Source organism: Labeo rohita, chromosome 17 (genome assembly GCF_022985175.1).
Source record: "Labeo rohita strain BAU-BD-2019 chromosome 17, IGBB_LRoh.1.0, whole genome shotgun sequence".
NCBI lineage: Eukaryota > Metazoa > Chordata > Actinopteri > Cypriniformes > Cyprinidae > Labeo > Labeo rohita.
In genome coordinates, this window is record NC_066885.1 from 10,897,265 (window position 1) to 10,915,876 (window position 18,612).

Below are 18,612 nucleotides of genomic sequence, written 5' to 3' on the forward strand. Positions count from 1 at the left end.
CCTTTTTCTAGTTTATTTTTGTGATGAGATAATAGATCCAGATTATGTAATTATTATTATTCTCATTTCTAAAGAATAGAGATAGATGGTGACATTATGTGATGGTGTCTACAGTTTATTTGTTGTATAGAATTGTAATCTGTAGGTTTTTGAAATGTTTTATCCAAGCTCCAGCCATTATATTTGTTTTGAGTCTTTCAGCAGTTCTTCTAGCTGATTAATGAATGGCTATAAGTTGACATTCAACAATTACAGATGTGAGCAACGTTGAGTCATTTTAGCCACTAGATGGCGATGTGCTCACACCATAACCAAGTTCATTACCCAAGTGGGATCTGCTTTTTAAAGGCTTGAGTGATCATTTGATATTTAAATTTCCTTATGCCTTCATTCACATGATGTATTAACATATGAATAGGTCATTATCTGATGTTGCTTTAGTCTTTAATATCCATTGGAATGTTCCTGCTATAATGCTTCATTGTTTAAAAATAGGTCAAAAAATGAACAGAAAGTTATTATGAACGAAATTAAGCCTCAATTGAATGCTCACAGAAAGCTTGGTGGCTATTTTTGGCACTACATTCACATGAAAATTATGAAGTACTTATGAACTACTTTTGGGAGCAGACTTTTAATGATTCCCTATTGGCTGAAACATGGCCACCACTCTTTTGCTCGTTTTCAACCCTATCATTTGTCGTTCACACATCTCAAGTGCTGCAATCAAGCACTTGGTAGTGCTATAAATACCACTACATTATTGGTTTTTATACTACTTAATGTGTCACTGATGTTGCCAATGAATAGTGCAATTCTTTTAAGATTACTCAAGTTTTTGTAATCTTATCTGGTAAGTATCTGAGGTAATGTCTATTTATCTTATCTTCAGAAACACCCAAGCATTACGTTCCTCAATGTCAGCTATTTTAGTGCAGTCTTTGTCTGTTATCCCAATGTTTGTGTTCCCTTTCTTTTCACTGTATTTTAAACTAGTCTTTTATAAAATATGTTTAAATATAAAGACTACATATGCCGTATCTAGCAGGACAAAAACGTGACATTTGAATTGGACTGAGTCGTGACGCGCCCCCTACAGGAACAGCTAGTAACGTCAGCAGGTAATGCAGCGAACGCGTCGCGTACAGCACTGACGTCACAGAACGCTGAGCTGAAGCGCAACTACGGGCGCATTTTCTCACCATTCATCTGCCTCAGCGGTTGGATGCGCGACCGGAGAGTCACATCACTGGGCACAGTGTCAGAAAGAGGAGATTCCAGCTGAAATAAATATGAAATAACGACAGAAAGGGAGTTTATATCAAACGCGGCTTAGTGTTTCTTTATCTGGGTCAGTTACGTGAGTTTTTTTCCTTGCGGAGTTCTCCTTTCATCCCTCGAGTAACTGGATTAATTTTAATTATGAGTTTAATATTGCTCGATGCGTTTTCGCAAAGGAATGAGTAAAAAATCGTGACCAGATTTTTCGCATCAGACCACTTTTAACAACAGGAATATGGCAAAAAATATTATAGACGTTCCAAGGGATGATTTAAGTAAGATATCGGATGAAGAACTGCTTAAATGTAGCAAAGAGGAGCTGCTGAGGAGACTCCGAAAAGTGGATAGTGAAAAGATTAACTTAATGGTGGAACATGGGAACATGATGAAGGACGTCAACCGGAGATTACAAGTGCATCTCCATGAAATACGGAGCTTGAAGGAAGTCAACCAGAAACTGCAAGAAGACAACCAGGAGCTTAGAGAACTGTGCTGTTTCTTGGATGATGATCGGCAGAAAGGGAAGAAGCTGTCCAGGGAATGGCAGAGATTTGGGAGGTACACTGCCAGTGTTATGTGGAAGGAAGTTGGTGTATTCCAGCAAAAACTGAAAGACCTAGAGACCAACCAGGAGAGTGTGATGAGAGAAAATGTGGAGCTCAAGGAGATCATCCTCATGTTAGATGATGAGAGGAATGGAGCCGGATCCAGGAGTTCCATAGACAGCCAATCCAGTTTGACCAATCTGAATGGAGGTTCTGCTACTGTTAGGGATGTTGGAGACGGGAGCAGTACTTCCAGCACGGGCAGTGCTGGAAGCCCTGATCACCACCACAATCATATGCACAAACCTTCAGAGGGAAAGATGGTGTCTATCAGGAGGTCTATGGATGATCTATCAGCCAACCATCTTCTCAGAAGCATACCGAATGGGCTCAATGGTGAGTTGGGGCTCTCGGATTAACAGTTTAGTGAAAAGCATCCCACATTTCTCCAAAATTTTGGTGTTTTAGCGGCTCTTGTGTGTTGGGTTGAGTTTTGATAGAGTATGCCATGAACCTGAAATAGTTTAAAGAATGCAGAAGTGTTTTTCCCTGAAAGTAATAACTCTCAAGAATTGAAAATCATGTTAGTAATTCATAGTATTTGATGACTAATTTAAAGCATTTACACATCTTAATATATCTTCTTTCAGTGATCACGTTTGATAGGTGACCAACAAAACATGCCTAAAATATTTTTTTGGTGCATTTTTAACATTGAAAGTTTAATGCAGTTGTGTGCATTGGCGTCCAAATATAGAAAAGGATGCTCACTATTTTATGCCAGTGAGTAATATGCAGTGATTAAGACAGTCATGGTTTTTCAGGGAAACACTTATACAGCCAATTGTGGCTTTAGGTTTACTTTGTATATGCGATGGTGTTAACACATGGCCAGCAACTTATATCGAACAGGCTGGAGCTACAGATGCTATTGCACTAATTGCTTCAGCCCGAGAAGTCTGGTCTAATGAGGATTTAATACTCTCTTGGCCTTGTGACGTTGGTGCATGCTGTCAGTTCTGTCAGTAAGACATCAGGTACTTCATTCAGACAACAGGGATTTCATTCTTACAAATGGCTGAAATGTGCTGATTTGGTGTTTGAGAAATAATATTATCAATGAATACAGTGCTGCTTAGTGTTTTTGGGGAAGCCGTGATTTTTCAGAATTCTTTGATAAAGAAAGTTCTAAAGAGCAGCATTTATTTGAAACGGAAGTCTTGTAGTATAAATGTCCTTTGTGTCACTTACAAACAATTTGATGGATAATTTTTACTGACCCCAGACGGTAGTGTGTAAATCAAATAATATGTAACTTTTTATGGACAAGAAATTCATGCATTGCTATCATTGTCCGGAGATTTTTTTTCTATTTTTTTCTTTCTGTTTTTTATTGCCACTAACCTGTGACCCCATAGAGGGTGTGTATCTATCGTCAGTGCCTGAAGTTGTTATTACATCTTGTACTTTGTGTATTTACTTTTGATTTGCATGGATACCAGATGATCTGACGTCACAGTATAACATTTGGCTGTACGGTTATATAGCTGCTTGTACTGGTTACGTTGTTTTTAGTTCCATTCTTAGATTCACATGTCACTGTGCAGCTTGTTTTACTCCTTTTATTTCACAGCTACTTGTATATTAGCTTCCCCTGTTGTAGACAGAGGAAACAGAAGCTTTAATATTGTTATTTGTGTTACATTTTTTAATTTTGGAAGATGCTTATATCTTAAATGACTTTCTAAAGTGGAATGCTACTGTGCAGTTTAATACAAAGTTTCAAAAACTCTCTAACAGGTGCAAGCTGTGTGTATATTTTTGGGATAAAGGAAGAGTAGAATCTGTGCACTTTGGTGAAGTGCATCTGCTAAGAACATGAATGTATTGTAATAAAAGTGCACATTAGATGCATTCACTCAGCAGGCCAGGCCTATTCCATCAGTAAGATCACTCAAGACTAACAGTAGGGTTCTTAACTTGTTCTCGCCACATGACAGGAGATTGATGACAAGCTTACCTCTAGCACGGCACGTAGCTGTAGCAGAAAAATTTGTGTTATTTACTGCTGATAGTGTCAGCTGGAGGCACCTGGCATTGATAAGAATGTTTATTTTTTGTGTTTTAGACATTCTCAAAAGTGCTTTTGATGCGAGTAGATATTCAGAATGGTTTTTAAAAGTATATAAATGTGATATTTTTATTATTTAGTGTTACAAAACATTGGCTTCCTTGCTTCTGCTGTTTATTTCAGACTTTCAAATACTGTTATATAGACCTTTGCTTGCACTTGTCTTCAGATGCCCATCATCATGACCAACGCCTGCCAGGCTGCTTTCATTTGATTGTTCAGTGATCCTTATTTTGTCTGCTGCGCCACAACTCCACCCCCACCTTTTCCCATCACGACATGCCATAGCATCCATGCTGCCAATCACGTTTATGGTGCACAAGTCATTAAACGAAAACCCAAAAGGCTAATCTGTCTAGCTTTGTACATTGTTTACTTAAGAATTTATGGAAGTCTGTTTCCACCTCAAAAATGCAGCAATTGCATGTGAAAATCAGTCTTCCGTAAGAATGAATTCTTTTTTTCTTGTTTATTTTGGAAAAAATATTTTACCTCTATTATGTTTCGTAGTCATGACTTGCTTTTCCATATAATTTGAGTTTTCATTATTTTTGATTGATTTATGTTATGATTGCACATGCATTCCATAGCTGAGTTTGAAAAGAAAATGTTGGAATCCTGTGTTCTTTTGTAATATTGTCAATGGGAAACTGCAGTGCATTCTCAGAACTATAGTAGCGTTGTGTTTAAGCTTGTGTTCAGTCAGGGAGGGAGATTAGGCTGGCCGGCATTCTCATTCCCAGGCCTCACCCCCTGATGAGTTAATCTGAGCCACAGGTTGCATCTCTCCTTGTTTACAAAACTCAAAACAACCAACTTGGACTACCAACCAACCAGAAGAACATTACTGCTCCCCATACCACATAGACAGAACACGAAGAGTTCCCATTCCTTCTTACGTTACTTAAGAAGGTCTTTTTAAAGTCTTCTTTAAGTCTTTTTTCTTGTCCAATATCTGAGATAATTTACCCAAAAACGAAAATTCTGTCATAATTTACTCACCCTCATGTCGTTCCAAACTTGTATGACTTACTATTTTTAAGTTCACTTCCAGAACAAAAATTTACATATTATTTACTCACCCCCTTGTCATCCAAGATATTCATGTCTTTCTTTCTTCAGTCCTAAAGAAATTATGTTTTTTGATGAAAACATTTCAGGATTTCTCCCCATATAATGGACTTCTATGGTGCCCATGAGTTTGAACTTCCAAAATGCAGTTTAAATGCAGCTTCAAAAGGCTATAAACAATCCCAGCCGAGGAAGAAGGGTCGTATCTAGCGAAACGATCAGTTATTCCTCGTCTTTTGGGTAACACTTTATTTTACGGTTTCTTAACTAGTTGCTTATTAGCATGCATATTACTAGAAAATTAGCCATTTATTAGTACTAACTAAGCATATATTAATGCCTTATTCTACATGACGTTACTCTACATCCCTAATCCTACCCAATACCTAAACTTAACAGCTACCTTACTAACTAATAATAAGGAGCAAATTAGGAATTTATTGAGGGAAAAGTCATAGTTAATAGTGAATTAGTGTTACCTAAAGTGTTACCCATTTTCTTCTCCAACTTCAAAATCATCCTACATTGCCGTTTTAACTTTTTTTGTGTAAAGGACGTTTGATCTTCTTTGCATGTTCACTTTGTAAACACTGGGTCGGTACTTCTGCAGCAATGTAGGATGATTTTGAAGTTGGTGGAGAAATGGGAGTTTTTTGGATAGGAGTTTTTCGACCTACCCTAACTGTCTTGAACCGGAATACATCTAGTTTAAGCAGAGCTAGACAAGATGAGCATTTAAGGGTTAAAAAGTATATAAATTGTCTTTTTAGAAAATAACTGATCATTTCGCTAGTTAATACCATTCATCCTCATCTGGGATCGTTTAGAGCCCTTTGAAGCTGCATTTAGACTGCATTTTGGAAGTTCAGACTTGTGGGAACCATAAAAGTCCACTATATGGAAAGAAATCCCGAAATGTTTTCCTCAAAAAACAAAATTTCTTGGATGACATTTCTCAAATTATCTTTTTTTTATGCTCCATAAAAGAATAAAAGTTACACTGGAGCAACATGAGAGCGAGTAAACTGCACTATTTTAGTGTTATCCACTGTGTTATTTTACTTTTATGTAGGTTAGAATCATTTTATGGTTGCACCATCCTGAGACCTGACTTTGAGGTCATGTATCTGTCTCTTTGAGGGGTAAAAGTGATTCTCTCCTGCTTTGAAAAGCCTCTGGCCCCCCAGCAAGCCACCAATGAACTGAAGGTTTAGTGGATGGGGTCGAGATTCTGTTTCAGAGTTCAGATAACACTCCTCCCTGACTCTTCCCACGGCTAGAGTGAAAAGGCCTTCAGTTGCCCCCATTCAAGACCCTCCGTCAGGCCTTTAGAGCCCTTCTGCGCCACTCAAAGGTACAGATGTCTGGCTTGTCATAAAACAGATCCCAATTTACGAGTGAAGCTTTCAGTGTGGAGGTCACCCTTTTGAAAAAAAGCCCCTGGTTTTCTTGTGTTTGATTAAACTTGAACTAATTAAGTATTTATTGACAATACAAATAAATTCAGTTAGGTGGATAGCTCACAGTTCTTCACCAATGATGGGAACTCATGAATTCCTTCAAGTAATCCGTGAGATAATTAAATTGTTCTCCTGGGAATTCCCAAATTCTGGATTACAAGGCTGCGCCTTTTAATTCGCCGTCAGTTCTTGTTTAGTCATGCTTTCAGGTTGTAACCAAACAGTATAGATCAAAGCCATACTAGTTAAAAGGTGTTTTTGCATCAGACCCAGCGGAAAGTCGAGTGACGCTGCAAGTGTGCATCCTGGTTGGTGTTGTTGCAAGGCATTGTTCTTTTAAAAACAAACAGCGATGGAGAGCACCTCCCCAACTGCTCAGACTTGTCGTAGGGGGTCTTTGGTTGTGCTGAATCTGACGTTTACCGTGTTATTGCTTGTTCCCTGCTGCTTGTCTTTGCCTCATAAAGAAAATAATAATCTTACGAAGCATGCGAGTCCCTCAGAGGCGGTTTTGCCAGAGCAAGCTTTAAGTGGGCTTGTAATTGGGCTGTCCCACTTCAGTCCGCTGACATTTACAAAATGGTCTCCTGGGACCAGCAACTCTGAAGTGCTAGTGATGATTATGGCTGAGGGGAAGATGGTGTTTAGTGCTGTGTTTTAAAAAAATACACTAAGACTGTAGTAAATAAGATTTTTAGTAAACGTTTCGTATTCAGTGTTAATGTGATGGAATTTGCATCCTTTGTCTTGATGGGTTTATTATAGTTTTGACTATTTGTGTTGTTATGATAATGATTTGAAAACCAGGTCTAAGTGTGAATTAGGAGGGTGCATGGTGGAAATGTAAAAATAAGCCTTGTTTTCTCGTTCATTAATGATTTTACGTGTAGAGAATCCTCTCAATAAACTTCTTAATCAGATTCACAAGCTAATGAACATAATCACACCTAACTTCCTGCGGCACTTCAGTCTTTAGCACGTTGCCAATGGTTAAAGCTGACCTGGTCATTCCTGGAAAGAGCCGTCTGCTCTGACTTAAACTGAAAGGGTTATCGATTCATTTTTAAAGACTCTTTTTGTTAACAATCTTTATGCGAAAATAAATCTGAATTTCATAACAGTGGAAGGGCCCAAGACAGAACCTTGAGGGACACCATGCAGTATTGATAGATTTGGTGGATGATTTGTTTCTGGGTAAAGTTTAAGTACTAAATAAAATTAATAAAATAAAAATAAAAATAAATTAAATATAATAAATATTTAAAAACGAATAAAAACTACAAAGCACATAACAATGAAATAAAAATACATTACATTTAAATCACAAATTTAAAAAAAATGAAAAAAACTCACATAACAAAATTACTAAAATAATAATGTTAATAATAGTATATGTGACCCTGGACCACAAAACCTTAGGGAGCACGGGTATGTTTGTAGCAGTAGCCAAAAATACACTGTATGGGTCAAAATTATCGATTTTTCTTTTATGCCAAAAATCATTAGGATATTACGTAAAGATCATGTTCCATTAAGATATTTTGTAAATTTCCTACTGTAAATATATCAAAACGCAATTTTTTTTATTAGTAATATGCATTGCTAAGAACTACATTTAGGCAACTTTAATTGCGATTTTCTCAATATTTTAGATTTTTTTTTACACTCTCAGGTTCCAGATTTTCAGATAGTTGTATCTCCTATCCTAACAAACCATTGAAACCATTACCCAAAAATGGAAAGCTTATTTATTCAGCTTTGACCCTTATGGTTTTGTGGTCCAGGGTCACATATAAATAATACATTTCATACCGTTTCTCATGCAAAGCTATCATATAGCTTTGTAAGAATTAAAATATAGCAAATGAGTCACATGGACTACTTTAATGGTGCTTTTTAATATAATTTTTGTAGCTTAGTGTATTTACTTTTATTGTATGGAAAAAAATATCCCGGGCACCCTGTAAAATATCCCATTTTGTATTCGATGGGGAAAAAACACTAGTTTAAAACATGTAAATCTGAGAGAACTAAATCTTTAATGTTGATTTTTGTTGTTGTTCTTTCATAATGCTTTTGAATGTTTAGCTATTGCGCCCATCCTATAGATGCTTTGCTGTATAAGAATGCAACGTCCCAAATGAGTTTTCTTTCCTGAGATATCTCCACTTGTGTATTTAAAAAGTTGGCTGTCCAGAGTTTCTACATTCCATGACAACAATAGTGGAAGTTTCACATTGTTACTGAGTGAATACTGCTGAAGGGGTGGGGGATCCACGTTTAAACTGTTGGATTCTGTTGTACTCTGGATGCGTGGAAAGCAGAAATGCCGTCAACTGTGGTCGGTGAACTGGTTAACCCTGTCAGAGAGCTGAACAGATGTAAGGTAATGAAGTCACCACTGAATAAATAAATTTACACATGCCTACACGAGCCTGAAATTTCTGCCCACTGAAGCCGAAGAACGTCCAGATTTAATTAATTAACCAGTCAGATGAAAAAAATAGGTTTTGTTTTGTGTAACACTCTACCTCAGTTTCTTCTTTTTTGCTTTCCCTCACTTTCCTGTCCCCTCCTCTTTTTTACCCTGTGGAAAATATGAAAGCAGTAGATGGAAAGGGGGTCACGGGGCGGGTGGCAGCACTGGGTAGGTGGTGAGTTCCATAGCAACAGTAATTATCAGCTGGTTGATTGATCCTGTGGAGCTGGATGGGGGCAGCACTGTTTGTATTCAGAGATAGTGGGTCAGGAGACTGGAGGGCACCTGGGGTGAGATGACTGAGAGGAAGTATGTTTGGGTTTCTGGACCACATGAAGGGAATGTAATCAGCATGTGATGTTTGTGGAGGATTTAGGGAGCTGTTTTCTTATATCTATTGGATTTAGAGGGATAGTTCATGAAAATTTGCTAATCATCTACTTGCCCTCAATCCAGGATGCTCTTTTCCATACAAAAAAGGGTTTTGGCTTGAAGTTAGCTGTCAAGTGTAATTTAAGATGTTTTTATTCATGTTCTGGTGCATGAACTTCTGCTAGATACAAACTTCTGCTAGATTTGTGTTCCACTATAAAAATAATGTGTGATTTGATTGTATTGGGCCGACTGATTATCAGCACCGATATTAAAGGAAAAGTCCAATTCCACAACCAAATTTTACAGATACCGTACTCACCCCCTTTGTCATTCAAGATGTTGATGTCTTTCTTTCTTCAGACGTAAAGAAATTATGTTTTTTTGAGGAAAACATTTCGGGATTTTTCTCCATATAATGGACTATGGTGCCCCGATTTTGAACTTTCAAAATGCAGTTTAAATGCGGCTTCAAACAATCCCAAATGCGGTTGTAAATGATCCCAGCCAAGGAAGAAGGGTCTTATCTAGCGAAACAATCGGTTATTTTAATTTAAAAAATACAATTTAAATACTTTTTGCTCTCAAACGCTTGCCTTGCTATGTCGAAAATCTCCAATCCTATTTTCTCACTCAATTTCAGAAATCATTTCAAAATCATCCTACATTGCTGCAGAAGTACCGACCCAGTCTTTGCAAAGTGAACATGCGAAGAAGATCAAACTCTCTTAACAAAAAAGGTAAAACAGCAATATAGAAAGTTGAGGGAGAACATGAGATTAGAGTTTTTCGACATACCTTAACTGTCATGAACTGGGAAAAAAGTTCAGGCAGAGTAAGACAAGATGAGCGTTTGACATTAAAAAGTATATAAGTTGTATTGTTTTATTTATGAAAATAACCGATCGTTTCGCTAGATAAGACCCTTTTTCCTCGTCTGGGATCGTTTACAACCGCATTTGGGATCGTTTGAAGCCGCATTTAAACTGCATTTTGGAAGTTCAAACTCGGGGCACCATAGCAGTCCATTATATGGAGAAAAATACTGAAATGTTTTCCTCAAAAAACATTATTTCTTTATGACTTAAGAAAGAAAGACATGAACATCTTGGATGACAAGGGGGTGAGCACATTATTAGTAAATGTTTGTTCTGGAAGTGGACTTCTCCTTTAAGCATTTTTAAAGTTATCGGTACCAGTCATTTTCAATTTGCCAATTTGCCGACAAAATAATTTAAAGAGCAGATCATATGGTATTTTAAAGTATCCTAATACTGGGTTGGAGCATAATTCAGTCTATTAAAATGCATTTAGAATGATCACAAAATTCAAGATTTGGGTGCAGAATTGTATATTTTGTATAATTTCATATAGTTAATCAATATCACACATAGAGTTTTAGACAGCATATTTCCTGTTTTTGCTGAATTTTGCCAACAAAAATCATTCCAAACACAGCCACAGCACTATTTTGCATCTCTGAGCAACATGACAGCGTTTTGTTCCTGAATGAATCAACCGTTTAAATGATTCGGTTCAATCGCAATGACTACTGGAGGTTGTAATTTCACTTTAAAAGTATCTTTTCACTTTTAAAATAATTACAAATTATTATTATTTAATGAAGAATATCAAAAACTTTAGGAGTCAGCACAGTAGTCCTTAAGCACAATAACACACACAGCAAAATATGTGACCCTGGACCACAAAACCAGTCTTAAGTCACTGGGGTTTATTTGTAGCAATAACCAAAAATACATTGTATGGGTCAAAATTATTGATTTTTCTTTTATGGCAAAAATCATTAGGAAATTAAGTAAAGATCATGTTCCATTAAGATATTTTGTAAAATTCCTACTGTAAATGTATGAAAACTTAATTTTTGATTAGTAATATACATTGTTAAGAACATTATTTGAAGAACTTTAAAGGTGATTTTCTCAATACTATGATTTTTTTGCACCCTCAGATTCCTGATTTTTAAATTGTTGTATCTCAGCCAAATATTGTCCTATCCTAACAAACTGTACATCAATGAAAAGCTTATTTATTCAGCTTTTATATGATGTATAAATCTCAATTTTGAAAAAATGACCCTTGCGACTGGTTTTGTGATCCAGGGTCACATATAGTCTAATTATAGTTATCGATAAAATCCCAGAAAATATTGAGATATTATTTTTTGTCAATATCGCACACCCTATCTTTGACTCTCTTGCAGCCCTCTAGAACAGTAATTATGTCTTACTTTTACTTTACTTTATTTTATTGTCTTCTACTTTTCATTATCTTTAATTACCTTTTTAATATTTTTTAGTTTTTCTCTGTTTCACTTGCAGGATTTGAAAATCTCTGCATGGTATAAGTACTATTTAGTGCTCGTCTTTGTTAAATTGATGTTTCTTTAATGGGAGCACTTTTTCATGCCAACTCTGAAATGGGTCAGTGTTTTCCAGAGTGCAGCCCTGGTCCTAAAGTATTCGTTGATGTCAAAGGGAAGGTCAGATTTCAGCTCCATTGCACAGATCTTGTTGACTCAGGTTCCTTGTCTTGGCATGCTACCTCTGGAGGAAACTAGCCAAGCATGAATGATTCCGGTCGGATGAGTCTTTTATTGCTGAATTATTTTTCTTTGGATAATGGCCTCCCAATAATTTGATATTCCGATGACTTATGTGGAGTTTCCTTCAAATTGTGTCTCATTGTAGAATACAGGGCTGCAGATGTATTAGCTGTGCTTCATTTATTTTTGACATTCGATAACTTTGTTTGTGCAGAAAAGCAGATGTTTGGCTTTATAGTTGGTCTATACACTCGTAGTTTCTTTCCTGTTTGTTTTAATATCAATATCCGTTACCCTTTCTTTGCTAATACTTTAATTACAGTTGATATCCAGACAGTTTTGCAGATCACGTCACCACTCTGGAAGTGTTTGGATGGATCTTTCTCATTATTGTCCTTCTATGTTGTTCCTTCATTTTAGACTGGGGGAGTGGGGCTGGCGGACCCCTGCCTCTGTCTAGAGGGGGTGTGAGGTTGTGCGCCCTCAGTTCGCTTGAGCCATCTGTCCGACGGTATTGTTTAGCGCACAAAGGCAAAAGAGTCCTTCAAAGACTACAAGTGAATAGAGCCATAACGTCATTCTGCTCAGGCATGAGAGCGTCTTCTAGTTCTGGAGCATCTCTGTTTCCTGTTCTTTACTTCCTACTTTATTTTTTATTCCATTGACATGCTTGCGGTCAACTATCTAAACTGATTCTCAACCCTCTCTGATAGAAGACCTTAGAGACACCGTGTAATCTTTCCTTCCGCTCTTCTGTAAAAACAAACTTGTGAGAACATGAAATCGGGTGATATCAGTGTTATCACTGTATTTGCACTAAGAAGGTTTGTTCATGAATTGTCAAATGGGTTTAATGTGCCATTGTTGTGCAACAAGTGAAGCGAATCTGTACTCAATACTTAATTTCCTGGATTTTGTGAGTCATGCACTTGTCATTAACACTGCATTTGTGGTATTACTTACACTTCAGCGTGTGAACATTATTCCAGAAACTACATTTTTTTAAAGAAAGTCAGAGTGCTGCTTGACTCTGCACAACTTGCCAACATCGTAGTGTGAATAAGTCACACTATTTGAGATTTATTTGATGGAACGAGTTGCATGCTGAAGTTTATTTCTAAGTTTTTATGGTTAGAAAGCACTGTTAAATATGAACTGTAGCTTGAAAAGTCTACTTAATGTACTTTTTTAAAGACTGGGTTTTTTTCGGTGCCCTCAAACTGTCAGGTCTGTCTTGTGAGATGTCTTTGTAGTTTTCCAGGTGAAGTGTATTTGCAAATCATTGTCATCAGCACATTTGTCCTTGAAGAAGCTTTAACAAATGTTGATTTCCATGACTGAACATGGAACAACAGAGTTAAAATAGTGTGAGTTTTTAAAGATTCCTCTATTGGTGAAGAAACTGATTTCTCACATGCCAGCTTAAATTACAGATCATCACCTTGAGGGTGAAACTTTACACTTCATGAGAGAGGAAATAGAACATGTTTACATTGCCTGTATGACATACTTGTCCTTGTTATACATAAACGGGTCATTCTTGTCTCAATAATGTGCAATAGTTTTCCTCTCAAAATATGGTTTAAAATCCTTGATGCCACAGTCAAGCTTTCATCTCAACTGCTTCCTGTATCATTGACCAATTAGATTGAATTTAAAAAGTGTTGCTTGTACTTCTTAAATGAAATGTAAAGGCCCACATTTAGAGATGACTTATATGAATAGTTCATGAAAAATGAACATTTTCTGAACATTTTCCCATTCCATCCGATATGTAGGCCTATATGAGTTTTTTTCTTCATCAGAACAGATTTGGAGAAATTTATCATTACATCACTGCTCTCCAATGGACCATCTGTAGTGAATGGGTGCCGTCAGAGGTAGAGTTCAAACAGCTGGTAAAAACATCACAATAGCCCACAAGTAATCCACACAACTCAAGTCTATCAATTAATGTCTTGTGGAGCGAAAAGTGATGTTTGTAAGAAACAAATCCATCATTTTTTAATCTTTAAACCATTGCATCTGGCCAAAATGCTTCCATAATCCATAATAATGCTTCCTCCGATGAAAAAGTCCATCACTCCTAACATATTTGTTTAGAACTGTTTTGGACCGTTTATGCTTGTAAACAGTGCTTGATCTGTACATATTTCTTTTTTTTTTGATTCAGATAAAACAAATTTTCACTGGAGGTAGCAATATTATGGATAGATGACTTTTATTTTAGCTGCAATAATTTGAAGTGAAATGTGACCCTGGACCACAAAACCAGATATAAGTAGCTTGGGTATATTGTAGCAATAGCCAGCAATACACTGTATGGGTTAAAATGATCAATTTTTCTTTTGTGCCAAAAATCATTAGGATATTAAGTAAAGATCATGTTACGTGAAGATATTTTGTAAATTTTCTACCATAAATATGTCAAAACTTGATTTTTGATTAGTAATATGCATTGCTAAGAACTTAATTCTGACAACTTTAAAGGCGATTTTCTTAGTATTTCGATTTTTTGCACCCTCAGACAGTGTTGCCAAGTCCGCGGTTTTCTTATGGAATTGGGCTACTTTAGAATTGTTGCTGCAGGTTGAAGCAACCCCAAAAAATGTGATATTTATCCCCGCCAAATGCACCCCTCGGAACGCGACTCGTCTAGTTTTGGGCTAGTTTTGAGTAGTAATTGGGCGGGTTGTGTTGTGAAAACCTGGCAACCCTGCCCTCAGATTCCAGATTTTCAAATAGTTATATCTCAGCCAAATATTGTCCTATCCTAACAAACCATACATCAATGGAAAGCTTATTTATTCATGATGTATAAATCTCAATTTCAGAAAATTGACCCTTATGACTGGTTTTGTGGTCCAGGGTCACAAATGGTAACTGATCGACTGGAATCTTGCGGGTTACTTGTGAAATATTGTGATGTTTTTATCAGCTGTTTGAACTCTCATTATGACAGCACCCATTCACTGCAGAGGATCCATCGGTAAGCATGTGACATAATGTCTAAATCTGTTCTGATGAAGAAAAAAAGTACATTTTCAGCAAATTCCATTTTTAGGAACTATTCCTTTAAACATCTTCTCCCAAATTATTCCTTTTCCCATTTAGGATTTTTATAAACACACACCCTACTTCCAATACATTAAATGCTTAATGACATAGAAGTAGGGCAATAAAATCCATATTGTGCAATCTGCAATAGTGTTTTGAGATTCGTCCTTTATTATGGGTGTGATCTGTTTGCCCACTAATCATGTGATTGCTCAGGATAAGATGTGCAATCAAAGAATGAGTCATGTGCGCAGCAAATAGATCATGCATAAAACTGGGAATATTTGAATAAGAAAATACTGGAATAATGCTGTTTCCTCTTCTGGTATGAGTTGCACTGCAGTCTGTGCATGCTGAATTCATGTGTGTGCACTGAGAAAAGCAGAGGGAGAGTGAAAGGAGGAAAGAGAAAGCTCATTTGGCAGAGGCTGGAGGTGTAATACTAAAGCACTGGCAGGCCCTTTAGTCAAACACTGGGGCTTGTTGCTAGGATACATTCTTATCAATACCTTGGTATGCCGTCTATCTTCCCCACACGTTTCTCGGAGCTGCGCTCCGCCACCCGCTTATTCACTGCTCTATTTTTGAATCAAGCCAAGTCTGCAGCAAGCTGGGAGACCCCAAAACCCCCGTGTTGACTTAATGTTGATGATACGCCATGTGCATTCTGAAGAAATGTCCTTGGATCATTCTGGAATGTGTAGTTAATTCAGTTTTTTCTGTTGTTTGTTGCAACAGCTTTTTAGTCTCTCATAATGTGTTTGTAAAATCCTTTTCTCTCTCATTCATGTTTCTTTTTTTTCTGCACTGTAGAGCAGAAACAAAACAGAGTTTCAGTAATTCATTGTTAGTTGGACTGAACTTTGCTCATGTCTGCATATTTTCATAGGGTGTGTGTTCAGTCATTTCAGTCTGTATTAAGATTGTTCTTTTGTCAGACATGAAGTGGATAATAACAGGTTATTCATCAAGTCATTGAATGCACATTTCAAGGTGTGCAGACAAAACAATTGCATAGATGCTTAACTGCACAGCTTCGATATTGCATAGCTATATATGCAAACAAATGGGTTCCTTTATCTTTACCTTTGTGTTGCTTTGCCTTAGTGTGATGATGGACAAGACGAATGAGAACAATGCAATGTTACTGTAAGCAGAAAGCCGATGACATACTACCTCACAAACTCCTTAAGGAATGCAGTGTGCAAATTCTGTATGCATAGAATATCTGCATGACAAACTGCACATGCCAAAATGTGCATCCCATAATGTACAATCCCTCAATGCACTGTTAAAGGAGAAGTCCACTTCCAGAACAAAAATTTACAGATAATGTACTCACCCCCTTGTCATCCAAGATGTTTATGTCTTTCTTCGGTCGTAAAGAAATTGTTTTTTGATGGAAACATTTCAGGATTTTTCTCCATATAATGGACTGGTATGGTGCCCCTAAATCATCCTACATCGCTGCAGAAATACCGACCCAGTCTTTGCAAAGCGAACATGCAAAGAAGATCAAACACTCCTAACAAAAAGGTGAAACAGCGATATAAGATGATTTTGAAGTTGAGGGAGAACATGAGATGGGAATTTTTCGACAACAGCTCAGGCAGAACAAGACAAGATGGGTGTTTGACATTACAAAGTATATACATTTTATTATTTTTATGAAAATAACTGATCGTTTCGCTAGATAAGACCCTTCTTTCTCAGCTGGGATCGTTTACAACTGCATTTGGGATCGTTTGAAGCTGCATTTAAACTGCATTTTGGAAGTTCAAAATCGGGGCACCATAGCATATGGAGAAAAATCCTGAAATGTTTCCCTCAAAAGGCATAATTTCTTTACGGCTGAAGAAAGAAAGACATGAACATGGATGACAAGGGGTGAGTACATTATCTGTCAGTTTTTGTTCTGGAATTGGACTTCTCCTTTAAATTTGACCTTCGGTTTTCAGAGAGACAGATGAACCAAAAGTGTCTTTCACTGACAAAAAGTCAAAAGTATTTTTGTACAAATTTAGGTTAGGTTTTTTTTTAGAGTTTTTTATTGTTAAATAATGGTTATTTAATTGTATGTAGCTGGAAATATATACATTTGTTTACTTTTTATTAGATTTATTATTAGATTAGTATTTTGAAGAACTGTTAAGAAGAAATTGTGAAAAATGTCTGTTAAAGGATTAGTTCACTTCCAGAATAAAAATTTCCTGATAATTTACTCACCCCCATGTCATCCAAGATGTTCATGTCTTTCTTTCATCAGTCGATAAGAAATTAAAGTTTTCAGGAAAAACATTCCAAGATTTTTCTCCATATAGTGGACTTCAATGGTGGTCAGTGGGTTGCAAGTCCAAATTGCAGTTTCAGTGCAGCTTCAAAGGGCTTTACACAGTCCCTGGTAAATAAGGGTCTTATTTAGTGAAATGATCAGTCATTTTCTTAAAAAAAGAAACATTTATATAGTTTTTAACCACAAATGCTCATCTTGCACCAGCTCTGCGATGCACGTCTGTGGACTTCACGCATTACATAATCATGTTGGAAAAGTCGGTTAGTTCTTCATCTGCCTACTTTAGTTCAAAGAGGTAGGGCATGGCAAAAAATCCATCTCATTTTCTTCAACTTCAAAATGGTCCGACATCGTTGTTTTATCTTTTTCTGTAAAGGCCATTTGACTTTCTTTGTATTTTCATTAGTGCATGCTTAAATAATGCGTGAGGTCGAGCTAGTGCGAGATGAGCATTTGTGGTTAAAGTATAGAATTTTTTATACATAGAAAATGCAAATTGTTTTGCTAGATGAGACCCTTATTCTTCAGCTGGGATTGTGTTGAGCCTGTTGAAGCTGCATTGAAACTGCAATTTGGACCTTCAACCCGCTGATCCCGATTAAAGTCCACTATATTGATAAAAATCCTGGAATGTTTTCCTCAAAAACCTTGGCATAAAGAAGAAATGGCATAAAGAAAGACATGAACATCTTGGATGACATGGGCGAGTAAATTATCAGGAAATTTTTATTCTGGAAGTGAACTAAACCTTTAAACCAATTATTCATCTGTCTAACAATGCAGCATACTGCTATTTAAAATACTGTTTCACGTTCTATTTTTAAAACCACTAGGCAGTAAGCAATGCATTAGGTTTGCATTCTGAGCATGGCAGTTGTGATCTTCTCCATTCACATTCATGGTAAGTGAGGTGTCAGCAGATCCTCTGATAGCTCCTCCCCAGAGTGCTGTCTGGAGACATGCTTTGCTTTTCCTTCACCGCCATTAAGTGCTTTACTCCCCGGTGTCGTTTTAAACCCTGTAGATAAGCGATAAAATAACCATATGACCAGATAAGCCCATAATATGGCATTGCCGTGGGCACATTCATTGCTGTGTATTTTTCAAAATCACTCACAAAACTCATGGTGACAATTACCTCGCGGTAAACGCACACTGTGCAATCATTCTTCGCTGAGAGAACACACAGCGTGATTCACTCTTATGAGTTCAGTAAAGCAAACAGATGACCCCTGGGCAATTTACACCTCTTTAAGAAGACAAACATCGAGTTCAAAATGGAGAGAGGGCAAGGGGGGGAAATGCAGTGGGAGAGCGAGCATATGCCCTTCTGCTAATCTACAGATTTCTGCTGTAAGAT

General features: G+C 37.0%; 1 protein-coding gene across 1 annotated transcript in view; it reads left to right on the top strand.

Moving 5' to 3' along the window:
• Positions 1-1,187: 1,187 nt before the first annotated feature.
• ccdc85ca (coiled-coil domain containing 85C, a) overlaps positions 1,188-18,612 on the top strand; it is a 52,288-nt gene continuing 34,863 nt past the window's right edge. Inside the window, exon 1 of the mRNA XM_051133578.1 lies at positions 1,188-2,222. Coding sequence (XP_050989535.1) covers positions 1,517-2,222 — 706 coding nt within the window. The 5' untranslated portion in view covers positions 1,188-1,516. The remainder of the gene's footprint in view (positions 2,223-18,612) is intronic.